This window comes from Suncus etruscus, chromosome 2, assembly GCF_024139225.1.
Source record: "Suncus etruscus isolate mSunEtr1 chromosome 2, mSunEtr1.pri.cur, whole genome shotgun sequence".
Classification (NCBI taxonomy): Eukaryota; Metazoa; Chordata; class Mammalia; order Eulipotyphla; family Soricidae; genus Suncus; species Suncus etruscus.
The window spans coordinates 99,317,252-99,341,651 of NC_064849.1; the positions used below are offsets into that span (position 1 = coordinate 99,317,252).

Genomic DNA, 24,400 nt, shown 5'->3' on the forward strand with positions numbered 1-24,400 from the left:
AGAAAGAAAGAGAAAGAAAGAAAGAAAGAAAGAAAGAAAGAAAGAAATAAGAAAGAAAGAAAGAAAGGAAAGAAGAAAGAAAGAAAGAAAGAAAGAAAAGAAGATAAGAAAGAAAGAAAGAAAGAAAGAAAAGAAAGAAAGAAGAAAGAAAGAAAGAGAAAGAAACAAGGAAAAGAAAGAAAGATAAAATTTCTTTTCTGCTTTGAACACAGTAGGGTGAGCAGTGTTCAAAACCAGGAGAACCACCCCCCATCCCCCAAAGATCTCATCCTTTGCCAAGAAAAATCTACAGGAGGGACACTGAGCTTTGAAAAGCTACCACAGCAAATGGACCAGAGGCATCAAAACAATGCCACCATTTCAGGCCTGGTCAACAGCCTCAGTCCCCACTTATTGCATGAATCTCCTGGCTTTAACCTGAGCCTACTCTATGCTGTCAACTCTTGTCCACTCGGGCAAAAAAAAAATCCATTAACAGTCATACTAAAAAAAAAGTGGGAAAATCCACACCAGCTGAGCAGGGTACAGCTACAAAAGCAGGGACCCCAAGACACTGTCACATGATTTGCCATGAAGCTAAGACACATCACCAACAGAAGAGCCTTCTAAAGCCCAAAAATACTTCTGCCACTAAACTTTGGAAAAACCGGGCAGGTCAAACTTTGGCAACCCCTCCCGTCCATCTTCTCCCCCAGTCTGCAAAGCGAAGAGTTGATGGAAGTCTACAGACATCTGCTCAGTATGACCACAAGTACCACAAAAGCAATTTTCCTTCCTGAAGCAGTTGGAAAAGTGTAAGTGAGGGTGGAGTGATGGGGGGTGCGGTGGGGGAGGAAGGGAGGAAAACTGGCCAGAAAAAAAAAAAAATACCACACATACATACACAGAGAGAAAGCAACGGTGACATTCAGGAACCTGAACCTAGGAATTTTTGAATGGTTCAGAATGGGACACTTTGTCACTTCTGATTTAATTAGCAAGAGTGTTTCAGGATGCTGAAGGTCTAGGTCATAATCAAGCACTTACGTAATCCTCCTTATTGAGCCCTGTTTCTCAACAGAACTTTTCACCTCATGGAAAACTTCTCAAACTCAGGTTTCACTGTCCTCAGTAGAGTAATTGTCTGGAGAGATGAGTATGCTTGACTTAGCTTCAAAGTCGTGTTGTCTCCTCTCTTCCACGAGCCGTTCCTACGGGAGAATAAAAATATTTATAATTCCAAGCCAGTCACCATATAGGAGCCATTCTACCTTTTTCCCTGCAATGTGGTCTTGGTGTGTTAACTTTCCAGCTAGGGGAAGAGGCACTCTGTCCTAAGTTTGCTTTAGGATGGAATGTGACAATGTCACAACCATCAAGAAAGAAGGCCTTTGGGACATGTGTCCCCCCCTTTGAAGAGTATGTATGTGTTGTGTGTGCTAGAGAGAGTGGGAGAGGGAGAGAGAGGGGGGGGGGAGAGAAAGAGAAAGAGAGAGAGAGAAAAAGAGAGAGAGAGAGAGAGAGAGACCCATTGCGTTCATTGTCTTGTAATGGCCACTTTATTGAAATTTTCAGTCCCAGGAAGGGCGTGCAGCAAGATTAATAAGTGTTGTCTCCCTGCCTGAATATGTATCATCTGAACCACTGTCCCCCTGGAGGTGAACTGCGTCACTGGAAAACAATAACAATGAAACAGCTGCTATGACAAGGGCTGGGCATTGCCATCGTACTTAGTGCTGTGTAAAGAAAGTGTTGGAAATCTTTCTTGAATTTCTTCAGAGTGAACGCCTGCTGCAGGAAAGTAAAGGGAGTGTCTTTGGTCATTGCAATACTGTACAAGTATTTTGCTGGACAAGTTCTTCCATGCATTGGTTTTAACAAAATGACAACTGCTAACATTTGCAAAGTCCATATACTATTACTCCTAATAATAATAATAATAATAATAATAATAATAATAATAATAATATAATAACAAAAATCTCTACTTATTGAGCATTTAGAATGCATTTCATCTTCTCAAGATCCCATAACTTGGTAATAATCTCCCCTCTATTCACAGATGTGGATACTGAGTCACAGAGAAGCTGGGTTCCTCCTACCTTGTGGTGCTCCCTGTCACCAAAAGCCAAAGGCAAGTTACCATGAATGTGCATGATTTTCCTTCCCTATTATTTCATTTTTGATGGTCTGCAAGGCCCAAGGAGGCAAAGCAGACCTCTACCTATAAACAATATACTGTTGCACTGTCACTCTTATTCCCAAATGGCTCTGCCTGGATGCATCTGAAGATCAGTCTGCAGTTATTGAATTAGGTCAAGTCCCAGTTCATGGCAGAGGCCTGGAGCTCTGATGGGCAGTAAGGGGTCCTCTGGGGTATGCAATAATGGGTGTCTGGCATCTCTCTGCTCTTGTAGAAAAAGCCTCATAAAGAGCAGGTGGCATTGGTATGGTTCATCATAGCTTCAATGAGACAAAATAAGGAGTAACTGGGTCCCACATGCAAGTTATATGGTCTCCACAGTGGTCCTCTAATTAAATTGGATAGTCACCAACACCCTTCAGGTGTAGCATCTAAAGAAGGACCTGAAAACAAAGAACTGTATTACAGGATCCCTGGATGGGGACTAGAGAGTGTAGAGAAGTCCAGTGGAGGAGGGTTTTGTGGAGAGAAGGACACATAAAGCTAGTCCTAAGTGGGAGAAGTAGATTTTATCCCTGAATGGTGTGAAAAGGAGGAGGGGAGGAAAGAAAGGCAGGATTAGCAAAGTCAGACACACAGGCTATGGTGTGAAATGTGAATGACACTCAGATGGCAACTGAGAACCTCTGTAAGAAATAAAAGAAAAGGCAGGGATGAAGGATCTGTTTGTTGAGGTATTCAGATAATAAACCATTCTACATTGGCAGCAAGTTATTCATTGCTATGTGCATACAAAGGAGCTGGTTAAAGAGAAACAAGCAGAACTAGGACAGAAACTCCATAATAACTGAATCTACACCACAAAGACACACAAGAAAGATGGAGCAAGAGGGACAATACAGAGTGCTTTGCCTATCTTCAGCACATGTAGGGTTCCCTGAGACCAAATAACGGAAGTACAGAACCTGGAGTAAGCCCTGAGTACTGTATATTTGCTCATTTTTCTTAGCTGGTTTTGAACTGATTTTTAATTATACATAAATACTTTTTATAAAATTTAGGTAATTTTTGTTTTACTTTAGGTTTTTGTGTATTTTAAGATATACTATTGTTTGAAACTTAAAAAGTAGTATTACATGTATCAGCTTTCAATGGCATGGTATAACTTTTTTGAGTCCAATTTTAACAGCGTCCCAAGTTTTTACATTTACATATTGTTGTTTTTTAATTTACTGTTCTCTGCTGCATCTTTATATCTCATCTAGTTATATGAGTTGATTGATAAAGTTGTCAGATGCTTTGACATAAAAAGAAAGAAATAAAATCCAGTACAATGAATCTTTCTACATAATCTCAAAGGTCATTTTTGTTTTTTAGTGGGGGGTGAGTATAAAAGCAATAAGAAACAATGCTAAAACCACTCCAGCCTAAGGGAAAAGCTTCCTCCCTCCCCATCCCAACCTGGGCTGCGACCGCCCGCCTGTGTGGTTGTCCCCTGGATTGCAAAGGGTCAGCAGCATCTCTCACAGCGGGACTGTCACAGAGGCTGGCTTGGCGCGACTCCCCCGTCAGTGGGGACAAATTTAAATTCAGTGGACAACTGGGTGCCTCTAGAGATTTACGATCGAAACAGAGAATGTCAAGATCAGAACTAGCCTTGGAAAAACAGTCCTGGATTAGAGCAGGAAGACATCAAGGGGTCACAGTCACCAGATCCAGGCAAGAGGTGACCAGAGGTGATAGTTGGAAGTCTGTCAGTCTGTCTGTCTGTCTGTCTGTCTCTCTCTCTCTCCACACACACACACACATACACATACACACACATACATACATACACACACTTACTATGGTTTTTTATGAGATTCAAATCACAGTCATGTTTTCTTTATCTTTTCCTTTTTTCTGTTATGTTTCTGAATCCAGTTGAATTTTTCATTCATGTGTGTTGCTTTTACAAACACACACACACACAAAGTAAACCTTTGAATGGAAGCTACAGGCCTGGCAAGAGGAATCTCAAGATTGCAGCACAGTGAGGGAGTGAGAAGAAGGCAGAGGGAGCTGCATCACCCCTGACGCCAAAGGAAAAGAAATCTGTTCATCATTCAAGGAGATAGCAAGGCCACAGGGAGGTGGAAATGGAGGGATGAAATGAAAATGACCATAATCTAATTAAGGTCATGGTAAATCCAAGATCACCCATCACAGAAGACATATGGGACATACACCCGCAGTCTGAGATGGAAATTGAGCCAGAAGAGGAGATTTGGGTCTCATTTCCCTCCCACTGTTGTGCCTCTAGGAACTGAGCATCTCGGAGAGGAAAGGGTGTACAGGGCGAGAAGGGTGAAGGACTAAGCACAGACAATTTGGGTACATAACAAAGAATCAGCAAAAACAAGGACTCAGAAGATAGGGTTTACTCTGTGTCAGAAGAAAAATAATGTTTGTGCCAGAGTTTGTGCTGAATACAAGTGCTGCTGGTCTTGCCATAAACTATCAGCTATCAACTACTATTCCATCAAATAAAAACACTCAAAATTCACCTCTTCAACCACACTTACCCACACTTTGAGTGCTCAGTTCCTAGTGACTACCCACACCCAGACATAACAGTCTAGAACACAGACAAAAGAAAACACAGACTAGAACACTAGAACAAACAGAGCACAACCCAGCAGAGCAGAAAATCCATGGGCTACGCTTGCATTACTAGCTCAGAGCACAGAGGCTTGGCCCGGAGGTTGACTCATGGCTTTGGTAATGAAGAGGTTCACTGGTGACTTGAGGCTAGCACTTTCAGAAGTACAGTAGGTAATAATGTCAGATCTAGGACAATGGTCCTGGACAAGATTTTAAGGAAAGGAGAAATAGGGGCGGAGCAGGTGGCACAAGCTTAGGACAGACCACAAATTCTAATCCCAGGTGTCCTATATGGTCTCCCAAGCCAGGAACAATTTCTGAGCACATAGTCAGTAGCAAGCCCCTGAATGTCACCAGGTTTAGGCACCCCCCACCCAAAAAAAAAAGGAAAAAAAAGTCTATATTTGAAAAGTAGGGCAAAGAAGGTGTTCTCTGCAGTTGCTTCGGGAAAGAAATTGGTTTTGCTCAAAGCGTAAATGCTTTGTTTCGCCAAACCACACCTTTGTTTCCCAAGCTCACATTCTGAGTGAGGAGGATAGAGAAATGACACATACAGGGAAACTTAGATGATGTCATAATGCACTGCCTTATCACTAAACAGAGAAGAAAAAATTAAGGAAAGAAGATTAGTGGAAGAGAGATGTAACCTGCTCAATACTCAACCATTATGCTCAGCAAATCTGTTGGTCAGGCAAGCAGGAGAGGGGAAAACTATACTGGTTCTAGCTTTCTCCTTTCAACACCAGCACAAAAGAGGCCCTTCCAGAGTGCTTGAATGTTGAGCTTAGTCACTCAACAAGACTTCAGAAAAGGTGCTGAGACATCAAGAGTATGGCCATGAAACAAATGCCTGGAGTTCACCATGACTGACCACACGACACCCTGGCTCTTGACCTTGGGTGACCATTTTCAGTAAGAGAAAAGCATTACTCTCCTAAGTGAACTCACTCTCTCCAAAATAGATGCTTGTGGTGAGTTTTGCGAGTTGGATTTCTCATAGCTATAATAATAATGCCAACCTCTGGGGATGTCTGTCGCATTTTATTCTTTAACTTCTCATAAAATCTATGGGGAAGATGAAGTGAGAACCCCATCAGAAAGCATGAGGAGTCTAGGGCAGGAGGTGCCTGTGCAAAAGTCACTTAGTGAATGAGCAAAAAAGTAGTCTGACCATGGAAGCCACAACTCGTTAATGGTATCCTGGCTCTTCTGACATTTTCATCAAAGTATAGACTCCTCCAAGACATTAAATGGCTGGCAGTGGAATGATAAAAATGTTTTGTAAAAAAGGAAGTGTCAGGGGCCGGCGAGGTGGTGCTAGAGGTAAGGTGTCTGCCTGCAAGCGCTAGCCAAGAGAAGGACCGAGGTTCGATCCCCTGGCGTCCATATGGTCCCCCAAGCCAGGGGCAATTTCTGAGTGCTTAGCCAGGAGTAACCCCCTGAGCATCAAACATGTGTGGCTACAAAAAAAAAAAAAAGGAAGTGTCTAAATAGGGTATTAAAAACTATCTTCGTTATTAAGAAGAAAGATAAAACATCTTTCTTCCTTACCTTATCTTGATATTATTGTGCATTTATCACTTTTCTAACAAAATAGAATAAATCCAATCCCTTACCAGTTTTTCTCTTCTTCCCTTTTTTAGACATTTTAGTACTTTAGGGACCATTCCACTAGCTTTTCCATCCTCTTTTTTCAGTGCTCTTTGAGTTCTCAGGAAGTCAGAAAGCTCTATATTAGTAGGTATAAAGTTAGGTTGCCCAAATAACTTTCATTCTAACTCAGACCCTAAGCATTTGCCAATAAATAAGAATGCCATAGTTCCTAGCAAAAACTTTATAACACAATCTATAGCCCCATCTCATTTTTTCAAACCTGTCCTTTCCAATCTATTTTTACAAACTTGAATTCTATCATAAAATAATTGAAACTTCTGTTTTCTTAGAAACTCAACAAGACTAAACAATCCAGTAAAAATGGATATATTATCAAACATGTTTTTTAAAACTTCAATATTAAGTAATCATTAAACAGAAGCCTTATTTAGAATGGGTGTGGGGAAACATGGGTAAGGAGGGTGTGGAAAAATTTCTCATGAACATCTATCTGTTTCCCTTGAACACAAAAATTTCATAAAGGTCCTTTATTATGTTGGACTCCAGAATCTTGGTCTAGGTCAAATAACTGCAGAAGATTCTGTATCTGGCTTCATACCTTGAAGAGGTAGTGAGCTCAGGTCAGAGCAAATATGGATGATTGCCTTCCTACATCCCATCTCTTCCCATCATCCTTAGTAAGATTCCTAAATTGACCCTGGACCAGCAAGAAGGCATCAAGCACCATTTCCAGACATCCACTGAACTTAAGAGAGCCAATGGTATAGAAGCAGAAATTGAGAAGTGGAGCCTGACAAGAAAACTGACAATATGAAGGGATCTCTTATTGTCTCTTATCTTTCTCTTTCCTCTTGCTCAGAATTAAAACATGATTCATGAAATCCTAACAAGATTCTGTGATCTTGAGGATGGAAATCATACACTAAGATTGAGAAAGCAGTAAAAGCTTGCTTTCTCCAATGACTTTATGCATCCACCATATGCTTGCCTGGAACTGCCCCACTTCATGTGTCAAGAAAAAAAATCTATGCTATGCTGGGAATAAGGGTGAAGGGAGGACAACACTGGTTGGTGGGAATGCCCCTCATTCACTATTACTATGTGCCTTGAATATCACTGTGAAAGAATTGTAATTCACGTTGCCCAATAAAAAATGCTCTACCAAAAAATATCTATGTTAGTTTAAATATCACCATATATGGAAGTTTTGATTATTTGAATGTCAGATGTAATTCCTTATGCACTCAAGTTCTCAGGATGCTATAGATAAAAGTCCATTTCCAAGATTTAGAAACAACCCAGGGAGCCAGAGCAATAGTACAATAGGTAGAGCATTTGCCTTGCATCGTGGCCATCCAAGGTTCAATCCCTAGCATTTGTATGGTCCTCTATGCACAGCTAAGAGCAATTCCTGAGTACCAAGCCAATAGTAACCCCTGAACATTACTAGGTATGGGCCCCAAAAAGCAGAAGATATAGAAATAACCCAAGGACACCAAAAAACATATAAGTAAAGAAACTATAGAGTAAATAAGCACAGCTATAATAAAAAATCAAATTATGCAATTTGCTCATGCAAGAATGGAACTAGAGGATATCATGCTATGTAAATTTTGTCAGAGGGAGAGAGACAAAACAGAATTTAGTAATGGAATAGAATATGGCCAGTAGTAACAGACCTGAGAGTTGACCTACAGAACTAAGTTTTCCAAGAGAGAAGGGGTGGAAGGAACAATGCCTAAATTCTATTATTAACAGTATTGTAAAAATGGTACTATATTTTACTTTACATAATTTCAAGGCAAAAATGCCAGGAATGCAAGTAATTATCTATGATAGAGTGATTTTTGTGAAAGCTCTAACCAATATAAGAAATAAAAAGATTATTGACTATCAAAATAAACAAAAACTGGTTTTTACTTGAACTTGATTCCAAATTGAAAATGATTACAATTTGATAGAACACACTGTTATTTGAAATTGTTATACAAACAGCTGTCTTCAATAATTAATGGGGAAAGAACATGAAAGTATCAACATAAACAGTAGAGAAGATAAATGAGGAAAATAAAAAACACTGGTTTATAGACATTTAAAATTCAGATAAATTAATTTTAAAGTAAGATGATAGTAGGTTAACAAGAATATTGGAAAACAATCTTCAATTGTTATAAGTATAACAATTTATATTGTTGGAAAACCTCTGGTGAAGCAACTCCATAATAGAAACCAAACACAAATGTATAATAAGGTATGACCCAGAAAATTTACTTCTAGAAATTTTCTTACAGATAATATTTATAAACTCACATGTGTACACATACTAATAACTAGCATTGTTTTTTATTTGGAGTGGGTAAAACCATACCAGGGCCTTACTCCTGAATATACACTCAGGGATCACTCTTGACAGAGTTCAGAGGACAATTTGTAAGTGCAGATTTCAAACTCAGGTTGGGTCACATGCAAGAAAAAGCTTCCTACCCACTCTACTATCCTCTGGCACCTAACATTTTTTCTTAATAGCAAAAAAAAAAAAACCTGGGGAAAAACATATATATTTAAAACTAAGATAGTGATTAGAACAGCATGAAGGGCCGGTGAAGTTGGCGCTTAGAGGTAAGGTAAGCTTGCATGCGGCTAGCCAAAGAAGGACCTCAATTTGATCCCCCGGTGTCCCATATGGTTCCCCCAAGCCAGGGGCGATTTCTGAGCGCTTAGCCAGGAGTAACCCCTGAGCATCAAACAGGTGTGGCCCCAAAAAACAAACAAATAAAAAAGGACAACATGATAGCTCTCTTGCTATTGTGCACTTTACTATATTTGAATAAAAAATATTTTTAATTTTTTATCAAAAAGAATCTGTGCACTTGTTAAATTTTCCAGTGTATTTTCATATAGGTGGTAGTAGAATTACGTGTCCATTTCTTTTCTTCCTTGTACATTTATGTTGCCCATGTTTTTTTACAATACTGCTATGGGAACTGGCAGAGAAGACTAATATAAACCTTACATGTACGAGAAAAGAGATTCCAGTCCTTCTCTCACATTTGTAGAATATCTGTCCATTCTATCTTGGTACAATTCTACATATATTGCCTCCAAAATTCTAGATTTGTAATTACCAACTTCAAAACACAGAATGTTTTCCATTTTTCACTAGTCTCTACCACGGTCTCCATGAACTCAATATACTGTAGCCAACAGTAATACAAATACATCCTGATATTGGATCAAGAAGTGAACACAGAACTCACATTGGGTCAAAAAAAAAATGGGGAAGACAAACCATGAGGAGGAAACCTGGAATTGTTCATTCAGAAGACATAAATCTCCACAGGACAACTGTGGATGCTTTTGGTTCCAGAAAATTTTCTTAACTGGTGAGAACTGTATTTTATTATCTGTTTATGTACAATAATATTGTACATAATGTTAATATAATAATTGCTCAAGTTGGTCTAGGTTCCACAGCATAAAATGAGGTATATACTTAAAGTTTGAATCCTGACTGTGTCTACAGCAAGAATGAGAGTGGAACATAACTACATGTGCCAGGGGTGAGATGCACATTACTTGCAGCTCTCTGCAAAGGCTCTGCTTTTTGAGTAGCCTGGATACAATATATGTCAGAAAATGTCCACTAACCCAGCAATGTCTATCTCAGAGGGACCCTAAATGCATGGCTAGTTGGTAAGAGGGTTGCACCTATAATCTTGATCACCTCCCTTTTAAACATCCTCCATCACAGAAACTTGAGATTTCCCTAGATACAATTAAATACTCTCAGTTATATATGCTGATAGTATCCCAAACTTCCTTATAAAGAGGTGTTATGAGCCAGTGATCTGAAAGGAGAGGAGGCTAGAAAGAAGGATTTAAAACATTTTTGCCTCTATTTACCTAAGTGGTTTTTTTTTTCACATAGTAGATCATTATAACTGCTATTATATATGTACGCTCATTACAAACATGCAATTGTTATTACTAACACACCAATTCTGTGAAAGAATATATATATGGTAGGTGGTCAAAGTCTTTGACATATTCTATTCCATTTCATTGATAGATTTAATCTGTTTCTATTAAACATTCTTCCTAAATCTCACTAATTCTTTAATAGTTTTATCAACTGCAACCTACAGGTGCAAATACACAGAGAAGAATAACAGGGATAACAGACTTTTCGACTCCTGGAATTTATAATCACAGAATCTGGATACAAGTTCTATGAACATCTTTTAGACCTCCAAACTGAACTCATCCAATATGAAATAGTTTGATAATTTATATCTTAAGTCAGTAGGACATAATTTTAATTAATTAATTAATTAATTTAATTAATCCTATTTATAAAAATGTAATTTATTGAAGTCAACTCCCATCATTGGCTCATTGTCCCATCCCAATGTAATACACATGACAGCAGAGAAAATTCTGGAAGCAGTTACCGTAGTAAGAACTGTTTGAAGGAGCTCAATGTTGAAGAAGGCATAAACCTTCACGTTGATCACCCATGACTGTGAGCTGGCCAGCATGATGCCCCGGATGGTTTCGCTGCTTGCACACATGACCACAACTGGGGAAAAAAAAACAAACCACATGGTGAAGGACCCCTGCAGAGGAAGGCCAGGAGTTGAGACAAGTAGGGAATGGCTTACAGGAACAGGGCATCTATCATCCTAAAGAAACTGCTACAAATTCTGAACTAAGTACGGAAGGGAAAATGGTAACTTCAGAGGAGAGAGACCCAACCAACCCATCACATTTGAAGAAACTACTATTAATACCATCAACATCAATATCACCACTTGGAACCATCACCACCAACATTAATACCACCATAAACATCACCACCACCATAATTGTCACCGTCACCATACCACCACCATCATTAGAACCACCACCATTAACCACCCACAATCATCATCACTGCCACCACCATGAAACACAATAAACAAACTTCCTGGGATAACAGACTCAGGACATAAATATCAATGTGGACAAAGATGCATCTAATTAGAGAAAGCAATCACAAACCCAACTTATAGGGTCAGTCATAGAACAGCTGTCCCCTGCTCCTGGAAGCAGTCTATTTCACAAAAAATCAGACAGGCCAAGGAAGCATGTTGGCCTGAAAGAGATGTAGAACACTAGAAAACTAAACTCCATGGTGACCTTCGAATGGATTCAGCACCTTGAATAATAAATGATGGAAGTTTTGCTATAAAATGTGTTAAGAAAACTGGAGAAAAGTTAAAAAGTTTGTCAATTGCATTATAGTATGGGACTTGTGTTAAATGTTGCTTTTCATAATTATAGGGTAGTTGTATAAGTGAATAATATCCTTGTTCTTAAGAAACATTCTTGAGTATTTATTTAGAGATAAGGAAGCAGTGTCCATCTATGTATATGAGGGAAGGAAAGAGGGAGGGAGTAAAGGTAAGGGCAGAGAAAGAGGAAGAAGAGGGTAAGAAAGAGGAAGGAAGGAAAATATAATGGGAAGGTAAGGGAGGGGATGAGTAGGAGGCGAGAGGTAGGAAGAGATCCCAAACTGCTAAAGCTATATATATGGCTTAAATAATAGGCAACTGGCAAAATATCTGGGTGAAAGCTATACAAGGCCCTTTATTCATTTTTACTTATTTTCCAAAAGTATAAAACTTATTTCAGAAATTAAATACTTCAAATAGGCTCATCTCTGGAGTAAACAATGTTCTCTCCTAATATGTATCTCACACCACCACCACCCAACCTTTTTTCATATTTTCTCTTAACAAAACTACTTTACATAGACGAGCAATAGGACAGTGAGAAAGACATTTGCCTTAATGAGGTTGGCATTGGTCGACATTGACCCAGGAACGACCCCCCCCCCCCTGCATCCCAGAGCACTGCCAGATACAATTCCTGAGGAAAGAGCAGAGTAGCCCCCTGAGTTTGGATGGCTGTGGCCAAAAAGAAGGAAGATTAAAAGAAAGACCTACTTAACAAAAGATTATAGACAAAAATAAATGCTATCAACATAAATACCAGATTTGCTTGGTTCAAACATAATAAATAAAATAAATAAATATAAATAAATAAAACCATAAGGAGGGTCCACTCTTTTATTTGAGGTATTATTTTTTAGTTTTGCTTTTGGTTTGGCAGGTGCTCAGGGGTTACTCCTGACTCTTACTCTGGTAACGCGATTTTTATTGCGATTATTCGGTAAGTGAATAATTGCGAATACTGCGATATTTGAAGGCCGGCAGCGGGCCACAAAATGTTGTACCGAGGGCCACCAAACGGCCCACGGGCCGTGAGTTTGAGACCCCTGATCTAGAGGCACGCACCAAGCCATTGGAGCCCCTGGCAGCCTGCGCTGTGCACGATTACTGGCACCACCAGCCCCTGGGGATCGTGAGCAACTCTTTGTGGAACTCGGGGTGCTGAAAGACATCAAACCAGCTGCCGAGCTGCACCAGAGCTGCCTTGGCAACCGTCAACAGGGGCCCGAAGCTCGCCTTGTTGCAGTTCCATGTGTTGCCCATTCACTCTGCGCCTTCTATCGGAGACTCTAGCATTTCTTTTGACTACAGAGGCGCTTGGTGTCCAGACCCAAAGCTCTGCCCAACAAGTTTTTGTGACCAAGACAAAACTCCTCCAAGATCTATAGATGAGGGAGTAGGTAGGATTTATATCCTGAAAATAAATAGGTTTTTGTTTGGGAGTCAAGACTCAAATTCCAAGGTGCCGCAGTAAGGATGCTTTCTAAGCAACTCAATGTTCCTTATGATCTCTAGACTCTCCTTTTAGATCTGATTTGGTGCTGTCTTTTTGCTTAAGTTAAAAAATAAATATATAAATAAATAAATAAATAAATAAATAAATAAATAATAAATAAATAAATAAATAAATAAAAGCCCAAGTGTCCTGCACAATAGCAGTAAGGGGCTAGAGGGCTGAACACTGCATTTTTCTTCTCTACCTCTCTCCCTTTTTTTTAGACACTGTAGTTTTGTTATTGAAGGAATATCATGCATATCACTTTATCTCTTTTCAGCACCCCAGAGTGATCATATCCATGCTATCTTTGTCACATTGGTCCCTTTTCTACACCTACTGCACTACCCTGCTCTTTTTGACAATCTTCTTACCATGGGCTGGTCCTCCTGGATCTCATCCACCATTGTCTCTGGCATATTAACTATCCATGCTATTTTTGTATTTTATATCCCACAAATGAATGTGATCCATTCTATGTATATTCATTCAATGTCTATCCCTCTCTCTCCTCTGTCTCATTCTGTTCAGCATAATACTCTCCATATCCATTTCATGATAAGAAAATTTCATGAGTTCATTTTTCCTAACAGCTGCATTAGTATTCTATTGTGTAGATGTACCACAGTCTCTTTTATCCAATTCTTCTGTTTTCAGGCCCTTGGGATGCTTTCAAATTCTAGCTATTATGAATAGCACTGCAATGAAACTTAGAAATGCAGGTGACTTTTTTGCTTTTTGTTTTGGGGACTCTAGGGTATATTCCGTCGGATCTGTATTGCTGAGTTATTGAAAGCTCAATTTCTAGTTTTTTTGAGAAATCTTGTTTTCCAATGGCCAATATTCCCAACAGCAGTGAATAAGAGCCCCCCTTCTCCCTGCATCCACACCAGCACTTACACCTCTTTTAAGAGTATTAATTCCAAGGAGGACCACAGAGAAGTCCAGGATATCCCAGGATAGTATGGCTGGACAACCCTCAATTTTTTAATTCACTGATCAGCTCAGAGACTGACCTAACACCCGAATCACAAACTGTTGCTGCCCACATAGAAAGAGGAGAATCCTGGTTAGAAAAAAGTCTCAGAACTCAAGTATATTAGATGCTTAGAAATGCAGGTTGTTTTAATGTTCTGAAGATCACTGTGATGACCAATTTGTTTGAGTCAGTGTTTACCTGGGCATGGGAATCCAGTCTTGAGATTGGAGACAAGAGATGTATCAGTGGTGATAGAATCAGGACCAGGGTGATCTATTGGGGGATTCGGGCCTCCAAAAGCACCAGTCCTCTCAGCAAATACACAAGAGGTATGTGTCCTAGGATTGGCTGCATGTCCACAAACATCCTAAATGGGATGGGGTTCCATACTAACCTATGTCACTTCTTTGTCTATCTTTACATGTCTGGCCCATCTCTGCCTTTATCTTCCCACCATCAAAATCAACCTTCTTTGAAGGATACATTCTTTTTCTGTAGGTATGTACTCAGACTGAGGGTGAAAAAGTGAGGGCAGTGCTGTGTGTCTAAGCACATTTACCATGTGCAATCTCATCCCTCATGCTCCATGATCAAAAAGAGATCTAACTTATGCAAGCCCTTAACACATACCTTCCAGCTTAAATTGGAGCAAATACCCAAAGAGATTTGCACAATGCTCAGGGTGTAGTATCTGTCTAGATTTGTGGCATATTGGCTGATCTCTGATGACCATCTCATTGAACATGTATTTTTAGCAACTTGCCTTTACTTGCCTATCAGAGGGTTTTTAATAGTTTTTATTTTTAAACCAAGTTCACAGATACAGAGAACAGATTGGTAGTTGCCAAAAGAAAGGGGTCAAAGCCCTTATTAATTACACTGCATTACAGAGCTGAAAAATTCCATAAAAGCATATTTTAGAACTCCCTATCACAAAAAAAAATGCATCTATATGTAGGGATGGATTTCAACAAGCTTAACTATGATTACCAATTTTGCATTACTTTTTTTTTTTTTTTTTTTTTTTTTTTGGTTTTTGGGCCACACCCGGCGGTGCTCAGGGGTTACTCCTGGCTGTCTGCTCAGAAATAGCTCCTGGCAGGCACGGGGGACCATATGGGACACCGGGAATCGAACCAACCACCTTTGGTCCTGGATCGGCTGCTTGCAAGGCAAACGCCGCTGTGCTATCTCTCCGGGCCCAATTTTGCATTACTTACAAGTAGCAAACCATTACTTTGGACCACTGAAACCAATATGACTACATGTCAAGCATACCTCAACTTAAATAAAAATCAGATAAAAAGGTTTTCTTAAGATAATCTTTTCTTTCTGCTCAGATGTAGCACACATTCAGGATACTAATAAATTACATACTTATAATAAAAATCATAGTGATATAAACAAATTTGGGGACAAACTCTCAGGCAATAAACACAATGTGTGGGAAATTTGCGGACATAGTGGCATAGTAGCTGCCAGTATCCATTAATAGTCAATAATATTTTCTAGGAAAAAAAGACATTAGCTAACTCTACAACCTGCTTAAGTAATTACTTTTTTTTTGTTTTTGTTTTTGTTTTTGGGTCACAACTGGCGGCGCTCCAGGGGGTACCTCTTGGCTCTATGCTCAGAAAAAATCGCTCCTGGCAGACTTAGGGGGACCATATGGGATGCCGGGATTCAAACCACAAGACCTTCTGCATGGAAGGCAAAGGCCTTACCTCCATGCTAATCTCTCCGGTCCCAAGTAGATAGTTCTTAATTATTGAAGATATATTATTTAAGCAATCTAAATAACTAAATTGCAGTAATAATATATTTTTATTTTTTGGTTTTTGGGCCACACCCGGTGACACTCAGGGGTTACTCCTGACTATGCACTCAGAAATCACTCCTGGCTTGGGGAACCATATGGGATGCCGGAGGATCTAACTGTGGTCTGTTTAGGTTAGGGGTTAGGGTGTGCAAGGCAAGCACCCTACTGCTTGCACCACCACTCTGGTCCTAAATTGCAGTATTTGATGAAATTGTATATTTTCTGGGCCAGAGCGATAGCACAGCGGTAGAGTGTTTGCTTTGCATGCAGCCAAACTTGACAAACCTTAGTTCATTCCTGGCAATCCAAATGATCCCTGAGCCTGCCAGGGGCAAATTCTGACTGCAGAGCCAGGAATATCCCCTAAGTACCACCGGGGTAAGCCAAAACCAAAAAGAAAGAAAAGAAAAAAGAAAAAAATATATACTACTGCTGAAAGATGGTATCAGTGCACCTCTACACATCTGTATAAACTTTACACCATTTGCTTCATTTTCTCCTCATTGCTGAAGACTTGGGGGTATCCTAGATTACTCACCCCTTTATCCATCTGATTCCCATATCTTCTAAAACAGGCTTCTCACTGTTGCAGGGCATTCTTGCAGCCACTCACAGAGAGAACAGTGCAAAGGGCTGTCTAGAGAAGTCTGTCAGATATTTAAAACCCTTCCCACTGGCATAACCATATTAAGGGATTATGTTTTATCCAATTTCCATTTGGACTATCTCTTGATAGGGTGGCCAGACTTCAACTCTTCAACTCTTCCTGTCCCCCTACTCCTGCCTAAAGGAATAAAAGAGGAAAAGAAGGAAAAGAAGGAAAAGAAGCAAAATGTCTGATCAGTGAGTCTAAAAGAAAAAAAAAAAACTTCACACTGAGCTCATTCCTTTCTCCTTCTCCCCTGAGGAATATCTGTTTACAGAGATATGGTCCTCCAGAGCACTGCCAGAAATAATTCCTGAGTTCAGAGACAAGAGTAACCCCAGAATATCACTGGGTATGAGAGCCCTCTAAAAGGGGGAAAGAGAAATTTTTCAGAACTAAATGATGACAATTTCTGAAGTGGTTTATCTTACAAGCCCCTGAAGTGCATATGGCAAAATACTTGACATAAAAGTACACGATAACGGGCCAGAGAGGTGGCATGGAGGTAAGGCGTTTACCTTTCATGCAGAAGGTCATCGGTTCGAATCCTGGCGTCCCATATGGTCCCCCGTGCCTGCCAGGAGCAGTTTCTGAGCACAGAGCCAGGAAAAACCCCTGAGCACTGCCGGGTGTGACTCAAAAACCACAAAAAAAAAAAAAAAAAAGTACACGATAACAAAACATTAAAATATTGGGAGCAAAAAGAAGATTCTAAAACTTTCAGAAAAGATATCTACCCTATGATCACTGCGACACTATTCACAATTGACAAGATCTAAGCATCTAAAGTTAGATGAGTAGGTAAAGAAACTGGAATATATTCACAGTGGAACACTATTCAGCTCTAAAATAAAAAAAAAAAAAGGTGGAATCATGCAAATTCACTGCTATATGGATGGAACTAGAGGGCATTGTGGTGAGTGAAGTCAGTCAGAGGAAGGGGAACAAATACAGGATAATCTCTCTCCTATGTGCCACGCAAAGAAACATAGTGAGGAAATAACTTAGGACCAAAAACAATAGGCCCTGGAAATCTACAGAACTGAGCTTCCTGGGTTGTGGTGTACGGGAAGGAACCTAGGAGCTTATGGAGACACAATGACACTCTGGTGGTGGGAGGTGGTGTTGAAGCATGTGTGCCTAAAACAGTCTTTTAAATCACCAGTGTGTTAGCAAAACTGAGGTGAATGTTTTCACAGGGATTGAAGGGAACATCTCAAATGGCCAGAATGTATGCCTGGCATGCACACAGCCCCAATTTCTGTCAGTAGCATTGCAGAGGGCCCCTTGAGCAACGTAGGAAGAGTACTAGAGGCACATACACTGGTCCTGAGCAGCACAGCCTCCCTGGAACCCAACGTTGAACTGGCTAGCTCACACAGTCACCCCCTGGGGGGGAAAAAGTTTTATTTCTACAGTACATATTAATCATTGTTGTTTGCAAGAGAAACTGCACCTTTATTTCTGTTGTTCATAAAATTCTAACTATTCCATTTCCTTTTACTGCTCTCCTTATATCCCTGTGGCATTTGTTGTTTTATTTACACTTATTATGAATTCTCTGCCTAGAAACTCTGATCAACCACAATGTCATGTGCCCTCGGCTTATTCTAAAAATAAATGACTCCGAATGATTAAATACTGTTATCGCTACAGTTGTCATACATTCCCAGGCTAATAACATATTAATAATAAAAGGGATAAAACCACAGTTCTTCATACAAAGTACTTCTAGTTCGGTATCTTAAATAAAACTAGCTTCTATTACTTAAAATAAAAGTTTATTTTTTAATTAGTAATAAGCATGCCTCAGATAAACCTCATTGGCTACCATACTGCCACTAAGCAGATCTGAAAAAAATTTTAACTACCCATTTGAAAAATTTGTCATTGTGTATAGAATACTGATCACTATAAATTATATTACTGGAATGAAGATATTCTATATAGATATGCTGACAGATGTTCTGTGGTATTTGCTGCTGTCTTTTTGAAAAAAATTTTAATTATGACTTTGATAAATCCCTAAAATGAAAGAATGGGGGCCCGGAGAGATAGCACAGCGGTGTTTGCCTTGCAAGCAGCCGATCCAGGACCTAAGGTGGTTGGTTCGAATCCCGGTGTCCCATATGGTTCCCCGTGCCTGCCAGGAGCTATTTCTGAGCTGATAGTCAAGAGTAACCCCTGAGCAACGCCAGGTGTGGTCCAAAAACAAAAACAAAAACAAAAAAAGAAAAAATGGTTGATATCCCTTTTTCCTTTTTTGTTTTTGTTTTTAAGCCACACCCGACAATGCTTAGAAGTTACTCTTGACTCTGTACTCAGAAATAGCTCCTGTCGGGTCAGGCGACTTTATGAGATGCTGGAGATTGAACCTGGGTCTATCCTGAATTGGTCACATGCAAGGCAAACACCCTACCCTATCATTCCAGCCCATTTTCTGTCATTTTCTATAGTTGAGCACATAGCCAAATGAATTTTATTGTATTATTAAGTGGCAGCTATATCAATTTTTTTCCTTTGGGAGACTCCCGGGGGGTGATCATGGAGTTTTGGAGCCACTCCTTGTGGTTCTCAGCTGACCTGGCCAATGCAATTGGGTCAATGCAAAGGCCAAGGATGTGATTCGGATTCTACAAGGATCAGAACCTCTGCAGTTCTGAGAACAGCGTCCAGGACTACAACAAGTGATGCTGGAGGCAGGGAGGGCATTTGGTTCAAGGGATTCAAACTGGTTAAAGCCCTTTGAACTATCTCCAGGCCCCCAGATTTCTCTTTAAGGAAAAATCTCCTTAAACGAAGTGACCTGATTTTAAAGATAAACAGAGGTCCCCCTCAAAAAAGGTTATCCTCCAAAAGTAAAACTTTTCTAGTTTTCTGTCTAATGTGGAATTTTCAAACACCCTTAAGAGGGTCAGTTACATTTTGACACTGTGAAAGCACAAATCAGAACTACCAACACCAGTGTGAAGTGGTGGCCATCTCTAAGCTCCCCAGTCATAGAATAGGAAATTAGGCAGGGGGCTGCCACAGCCACTTGGGACTGAGAGCGAATCCCTCACCCCAGTGTCCCTTCCCCAAGGCAAAGCAAGCCTCACCTTTGAGCTAAGGGGATTATTAAACAAGAGCATAACAAAACCTCACAGTTCAGAGGGTACTTAGTACTTGTCTGGCTTCGTTTCAAGGCATTCCAGTTTGTTTGCTCAGTTAACCCTCCCTGTAGTCCACAAGATAGGAGCATTCCTAGGATCCTGCTTTAGGTGAGAGCAGGGAACTGAGGTTTAAAAGAATCTCTCCTGGCCAAAGCATAACTGAATCTTGAAATCAAACCCTTGATCCCCTTATAAAAAAAAAAAAAAGGTACAGAATCACTTTTTATACCCGTTTATGGCAAAAGTGATTTATAGCAAACCACGAGAAAGCTTTGTGATCATGTAATCATTCTCTCCAGAGACTAAGAATTTCCGTGTGTTGGGGGCAGGGATGGGGTACGGGACATAAACTGAGAGGAGGTGCTATTTTGTTCCATATTTCTGAACATCGGCCAAGTCGCTGTTGAAAACACATTTCAGAAGAAGAATGGTAACTTTATCACCTGTAAAACATACAGTGTCAATAGAGCATGCTCTTCAACGCCACACTCAAGCTTGGTGGGTCGAATTTTAAAAGACAAAGAGACTTTGGGGAACAGGTTTGTGGAACTAAAACTCGATTCTACAGCAGCGGACTATGTAAACTCTGTCTCCCCAGGTTGGATCTCTACCACCCCCATCAGGATTCAGCGCTAACACACAGACCCCTCTGGGCTCCATACCAGGGCGGCCATGCGTGCAGGGATCGCAGCTGTTCTTGCGGACTTGCGGGAAATGGCAGGCTGGGGCATCTCATGGCACTGGGAGGTCCACATCCCCAACCCCCTACCAACCCGGTTAGCTCCAAGCCCTCAAAAACACAGAGCTGAGGATTCCCCAAGTCCAGGCGGCATGAGGTCCGCAGAACCGAGGGCTGGTATAGAATGGAGATGGGGAGTTTCTAGCCACTGGGCTTGGCAGTTGCATACCCGGACTAAGAGCGCCATTTTTTCCTGTGTCCTGCCCGCCCGCCTGGCCGCCCGGCCATCCTCCCAGCCACCAGCTGCCAGCCAGCCTGCAGGGATTAGGCACAAGCTGTCTGGATTTCCAGCGCAACATGCCAAACTTGGCCTGACCTCCCCAACCATCAACACCTTCAAGGGCGTCCACCAGGACTCCGAGGTGGCCAAACGGGAAGGGGTGGCCGCAGCGCTATTCTCTCTGGCCTCCCTAGACACCCTCACCTGTTCCTGAACCTCCCGCTGGCCTCGGAGTGCGCTGATCCCCTTCGGCCAACGCCCAGATGTCCCGCCGTGCCAAGTCACAGACACAGACAAGCTGCGAGTTGGCTTGGTGCCTCTTGCCTTAGGTCTCCCCAAGTACGGGCCAGCGGAGCTTTGCCTGTCCAGTCGGCTGCCCCAGAGGTGCGCGCATCGATAGGGCGTAGAGGTGAGATCCCTAGGCACCCCAATCCTGACCTCATCCAAGAGGGATCTTGCCACTCTGCTAGGACCGCAACCAGCCAAGCCTTGATCTACTGGGCAGTAAAATGGGCGAGCAGGAGGGCTTACGCAGGGAGGGTATCCGCGATCGCCCGTCTTTCCTAGGGTTCTCTGGAGGCATAGCCGCCCCCTACGCCTTGAGTTTAATTATTATTGTATCAAAATCCCACAGATCCACAGTGGAAAGGGAAGGGGAAAACTTTGGCGAGCACGGGCAAAAGAGACGCTGCGACCGCTTCTCCTGGGGGCACTCCCGAAGGGTTGTATTGCGGGTCTACCATGCCTGCCAGGGGCGATTTCTGAGCATAAAGCCAGGAGTAGCTCCTGAGCTCTGCCGAGTGTGACCAAAAACCAAAAGAGAGGGGGGACAGAGAGAGGGGGAGAGAGAAAGAGAGAGGGGGGGGGAGAAGAAATAGAATAAGGCGAATACGGCAAACGCCGGCTTCCAAGGGGCCAAAGAGCCCGCAGAAGGGCTGAGAAAGGCGATACAATAACGGTTACAAGAAAGTCGAGATCCGGGAAGAAGCGGACGGTCAGACGGACCTAAGACCCAAGTGGCCGGGCGCGAACCCTAGAAAGTCCGCAGGCGCTTCTGCTCTACGAAGGGTACATATGGGGGGTGCTTTTTTTTTTTTAAGACTGCATTTTTTTTAGGTCTCGACACACTCGGAGACCCGGGAAAGGGACATTCACCAGAGTGCGCCCCTAAACGGCAAGCCAGGCGCAAAAGATGGAATCAAAGAAGGGAAAACCCTTCTGCGGTTGAACCGCACCTGTCGGACCCAGGCTCGCACCAGCTGCCAACGCATATGCCCCTCCCGCCTGCCCTCATCTCCACCCCGCTCCTCCACCTCCCCGGGACCCTCTACTCCCAGCCTACAACCTGGACGCTCGGTCACCAAAGGTCTCCGGGGCCACAGAGCACATGCACGCACAGTCGACTTCGACCATGGGCTCGCGCTCATCATTCCCTGGGTTCTCCCAAGCCAAGCCTCGTAGGCAATGGGATTCCTACCAGGGTGTGGAGAGGGATCGGCAGGCTAGGGCAGGGGGCCCCGGGCACGCTCCTGCTCACCTCGAGCACTGGCCTGGATGTAACGCATGATCTCCTCCATGTCCAAGTCTTTGGCCTCATCGAAACTGTAGGAGGTGGTGTGCAAGCCCTCCTCCTGGAAGACCTCGTGGATCCCCTCGAGGGTGAAGTAGCAGTTGCGTTCCAGTTTGTCGTCGCTGTAGATGAGGGCGGCGCGGGTCCACTGGTGGTGGCGGAACAGAGCGAGCATCATCTCGCCCATCTTGGCATAGGCTGGAGACACGCGCGTAAGGTGCGAGTACTCGTCCTTGTGCTGGAAGCCAGCGGCCAGCGCCCCAGCGGACAGCATGGGCAGGTCCCAATGCGATGCCAGCCGGGCCACGGGCGCCGCCGCGTACTCGCACACGGGCCCCAGGATGAGGTCGGGCTTGGCGCCACGAGCTGCGGCCACGCGGTCCACCAGGCTGAAGAGCGCACGGTTGCCACAGTCGGAGTCTTCGTAAGCCACCTGGAAGCCAGTGCCGGGCGGCAGCAGCCCCTGCCCGGTGCCGTTGCCCTCCACGCTGCGCAGTGCGTACTCGATGGCAGGTCGCACTCGAGCCTGGGAGAACGGGTACGAGTTGTCCTGGGGCAATAGCACCAGCACCTCAATCTTCTGCGGAGGCTGTGCCTCTCTCTCCCGGCGCCCGGCGCCCGCGCCCCAGCCGCCGCCTTCTGCGCAGCCAGCCAGCATTGCCCAGCCTAGCAGGGCGCACGCGGAGAAAGTCAGCACCGGCAGGGAAGGCATGGTGCCACCGGAACGCTCCTGCCCTGGCCGCTCACTCGCCCTGTGACCCCTGCCCACTCTTTCTCGATCTTCCCCTTCTCTTCACTCCGAAGTCCCTGCACCCCTTTGGGGCTTGCTAAGAGAATGCCCCACTTCTGTAAGTAACTTGCTGAAAAAGACAAGAAAGCAAAAGAGTCCTTCTCTGCAAAATCACCAGTTTAAAAAAAAGAGAGAAAAAGAAAAAAGAAAGAGAGAAAGAAAGAAGAAAAAGTTCACCGGGTGTAAACCTGTGCGCCTGGAAGATATTTATATACACTGATTGTAAATATATTCGTCCTCCCTTTATATATGCTATTTTGCTTAGAGGTGGCTTCTTATTTGGGCGTTGCTAAGATTGCTTTTGAAAGCGTATTTGTAAAAGGAAAAAAAAAAGTTAGACTTGTCCAAGTGCTTGTAATTGACGGTGCATCTCCCCTCGCGTTTGATCTCATTGATTCGCGCCGGTTCCTGGATCCATGGTCCGCGTTTAAATAGCGTGGCAGCAGCGGGAGCGCGTTACCACACAAGGCGCGCCGAGGCCGGGCTTGTATTTCCAGCGGCGGGGGTGGGGGGTAGGGTGAGGTGGGGGGGGAGAGGAGTGGTGGGGGCTGGGCTGGGGGAGCCTCTCATTAACATTCTTACATCAGGGCTCCACCCCACACCCCATCTCTTCCTCCCCTCCCCGTCCCTAACCCCTAACCCGCGCCAACCGCGCGCCCTTCCCTTAAAGCCGCAGCGGCCCACGCCTGCACCGCACAAACTGGAGCCCGCGCCGCCCTGCGCGCCTCCGCGAGTCCCGCATGTGGCCCGAGCTCGCTCTGCCTCCCGGCATGGGCAAAGCAAATGTTTGCATGTTCAGAAGTGCGTGTGCACACACAGACACGCACACCCGCGCGCGACACCCAAAAAATAAATGAAATTAGAAAACGGGGGTGGTGGGAATTGATGGTTTGGATGCCAAGAATCTGGAGGTTTCCCTAACCCCACTGACACACAGACACACAGACACACACAGACACACACACACACACACACACACACACACACACACACACACACACGCACGCACGCACTCGCTCTCACCTCTTTCTCATTTTGTCCATATTCCTCCAGACGCACCTACGGGGAGCGGGCACCGAACCATCCCGGGCCCTGGCACAAGGTCAAAAAGAGAGACCACGGTCGTAATGCAGACGGCCGGGGCGCGGACTCGTTCCGGAACGCCGCAGGCCGGCCTGTGGGGCGCATCTCAGTCTGCCGCGGCGCAGCGCCCCGCCGGCCTCCTCCCTCCCGGCCGCGAGTGGTCGCGCAGCTGGCGCTGTTTGGGGGATCCCTGCGTCCTTGCGCACGGACCTTCTGCTGGCGCGCTGAGAGCTGGCAAGCCAGACTTGTTGCTTC

At 43.3% G+C, this 24,400-nt stretch overlaps 1 protein-coding gene across 1 annotated transcript in view; it reads right to left on the minus strand.

The window, feature by feature from the left end:
- The window catches only part of NPR3 (natriuretic peptide receptor 3), a 59,165-nt gene extending 36,076 nt beyond the window's left edge, over positions 1-23,089 (minus strand). Inside the window, 6 exon segments of the mRNA XM_049769042.1 lie at positions 1,027-1,043; positions 1,046-1,075; positions 1,078-1,190; positions 4,860-4,870; positions 10,843-10,958; positions 22,240-23,089. Of these exon segments, the coding sequence (XP_049624999.1) occupies positions 1,027-1,043; positions 1,046-1,075; positions 1,078-1,190; positions 4,860-4,870; positions 10,843-10,958; positions 22,240-22,984 (1,032 nt within the window). The 5' untranslated portion in view covers positions 22,985-23,089.
- Between the last annotated feature and the right edge of the window lie 1,311 nt (positions 23,090-24,400).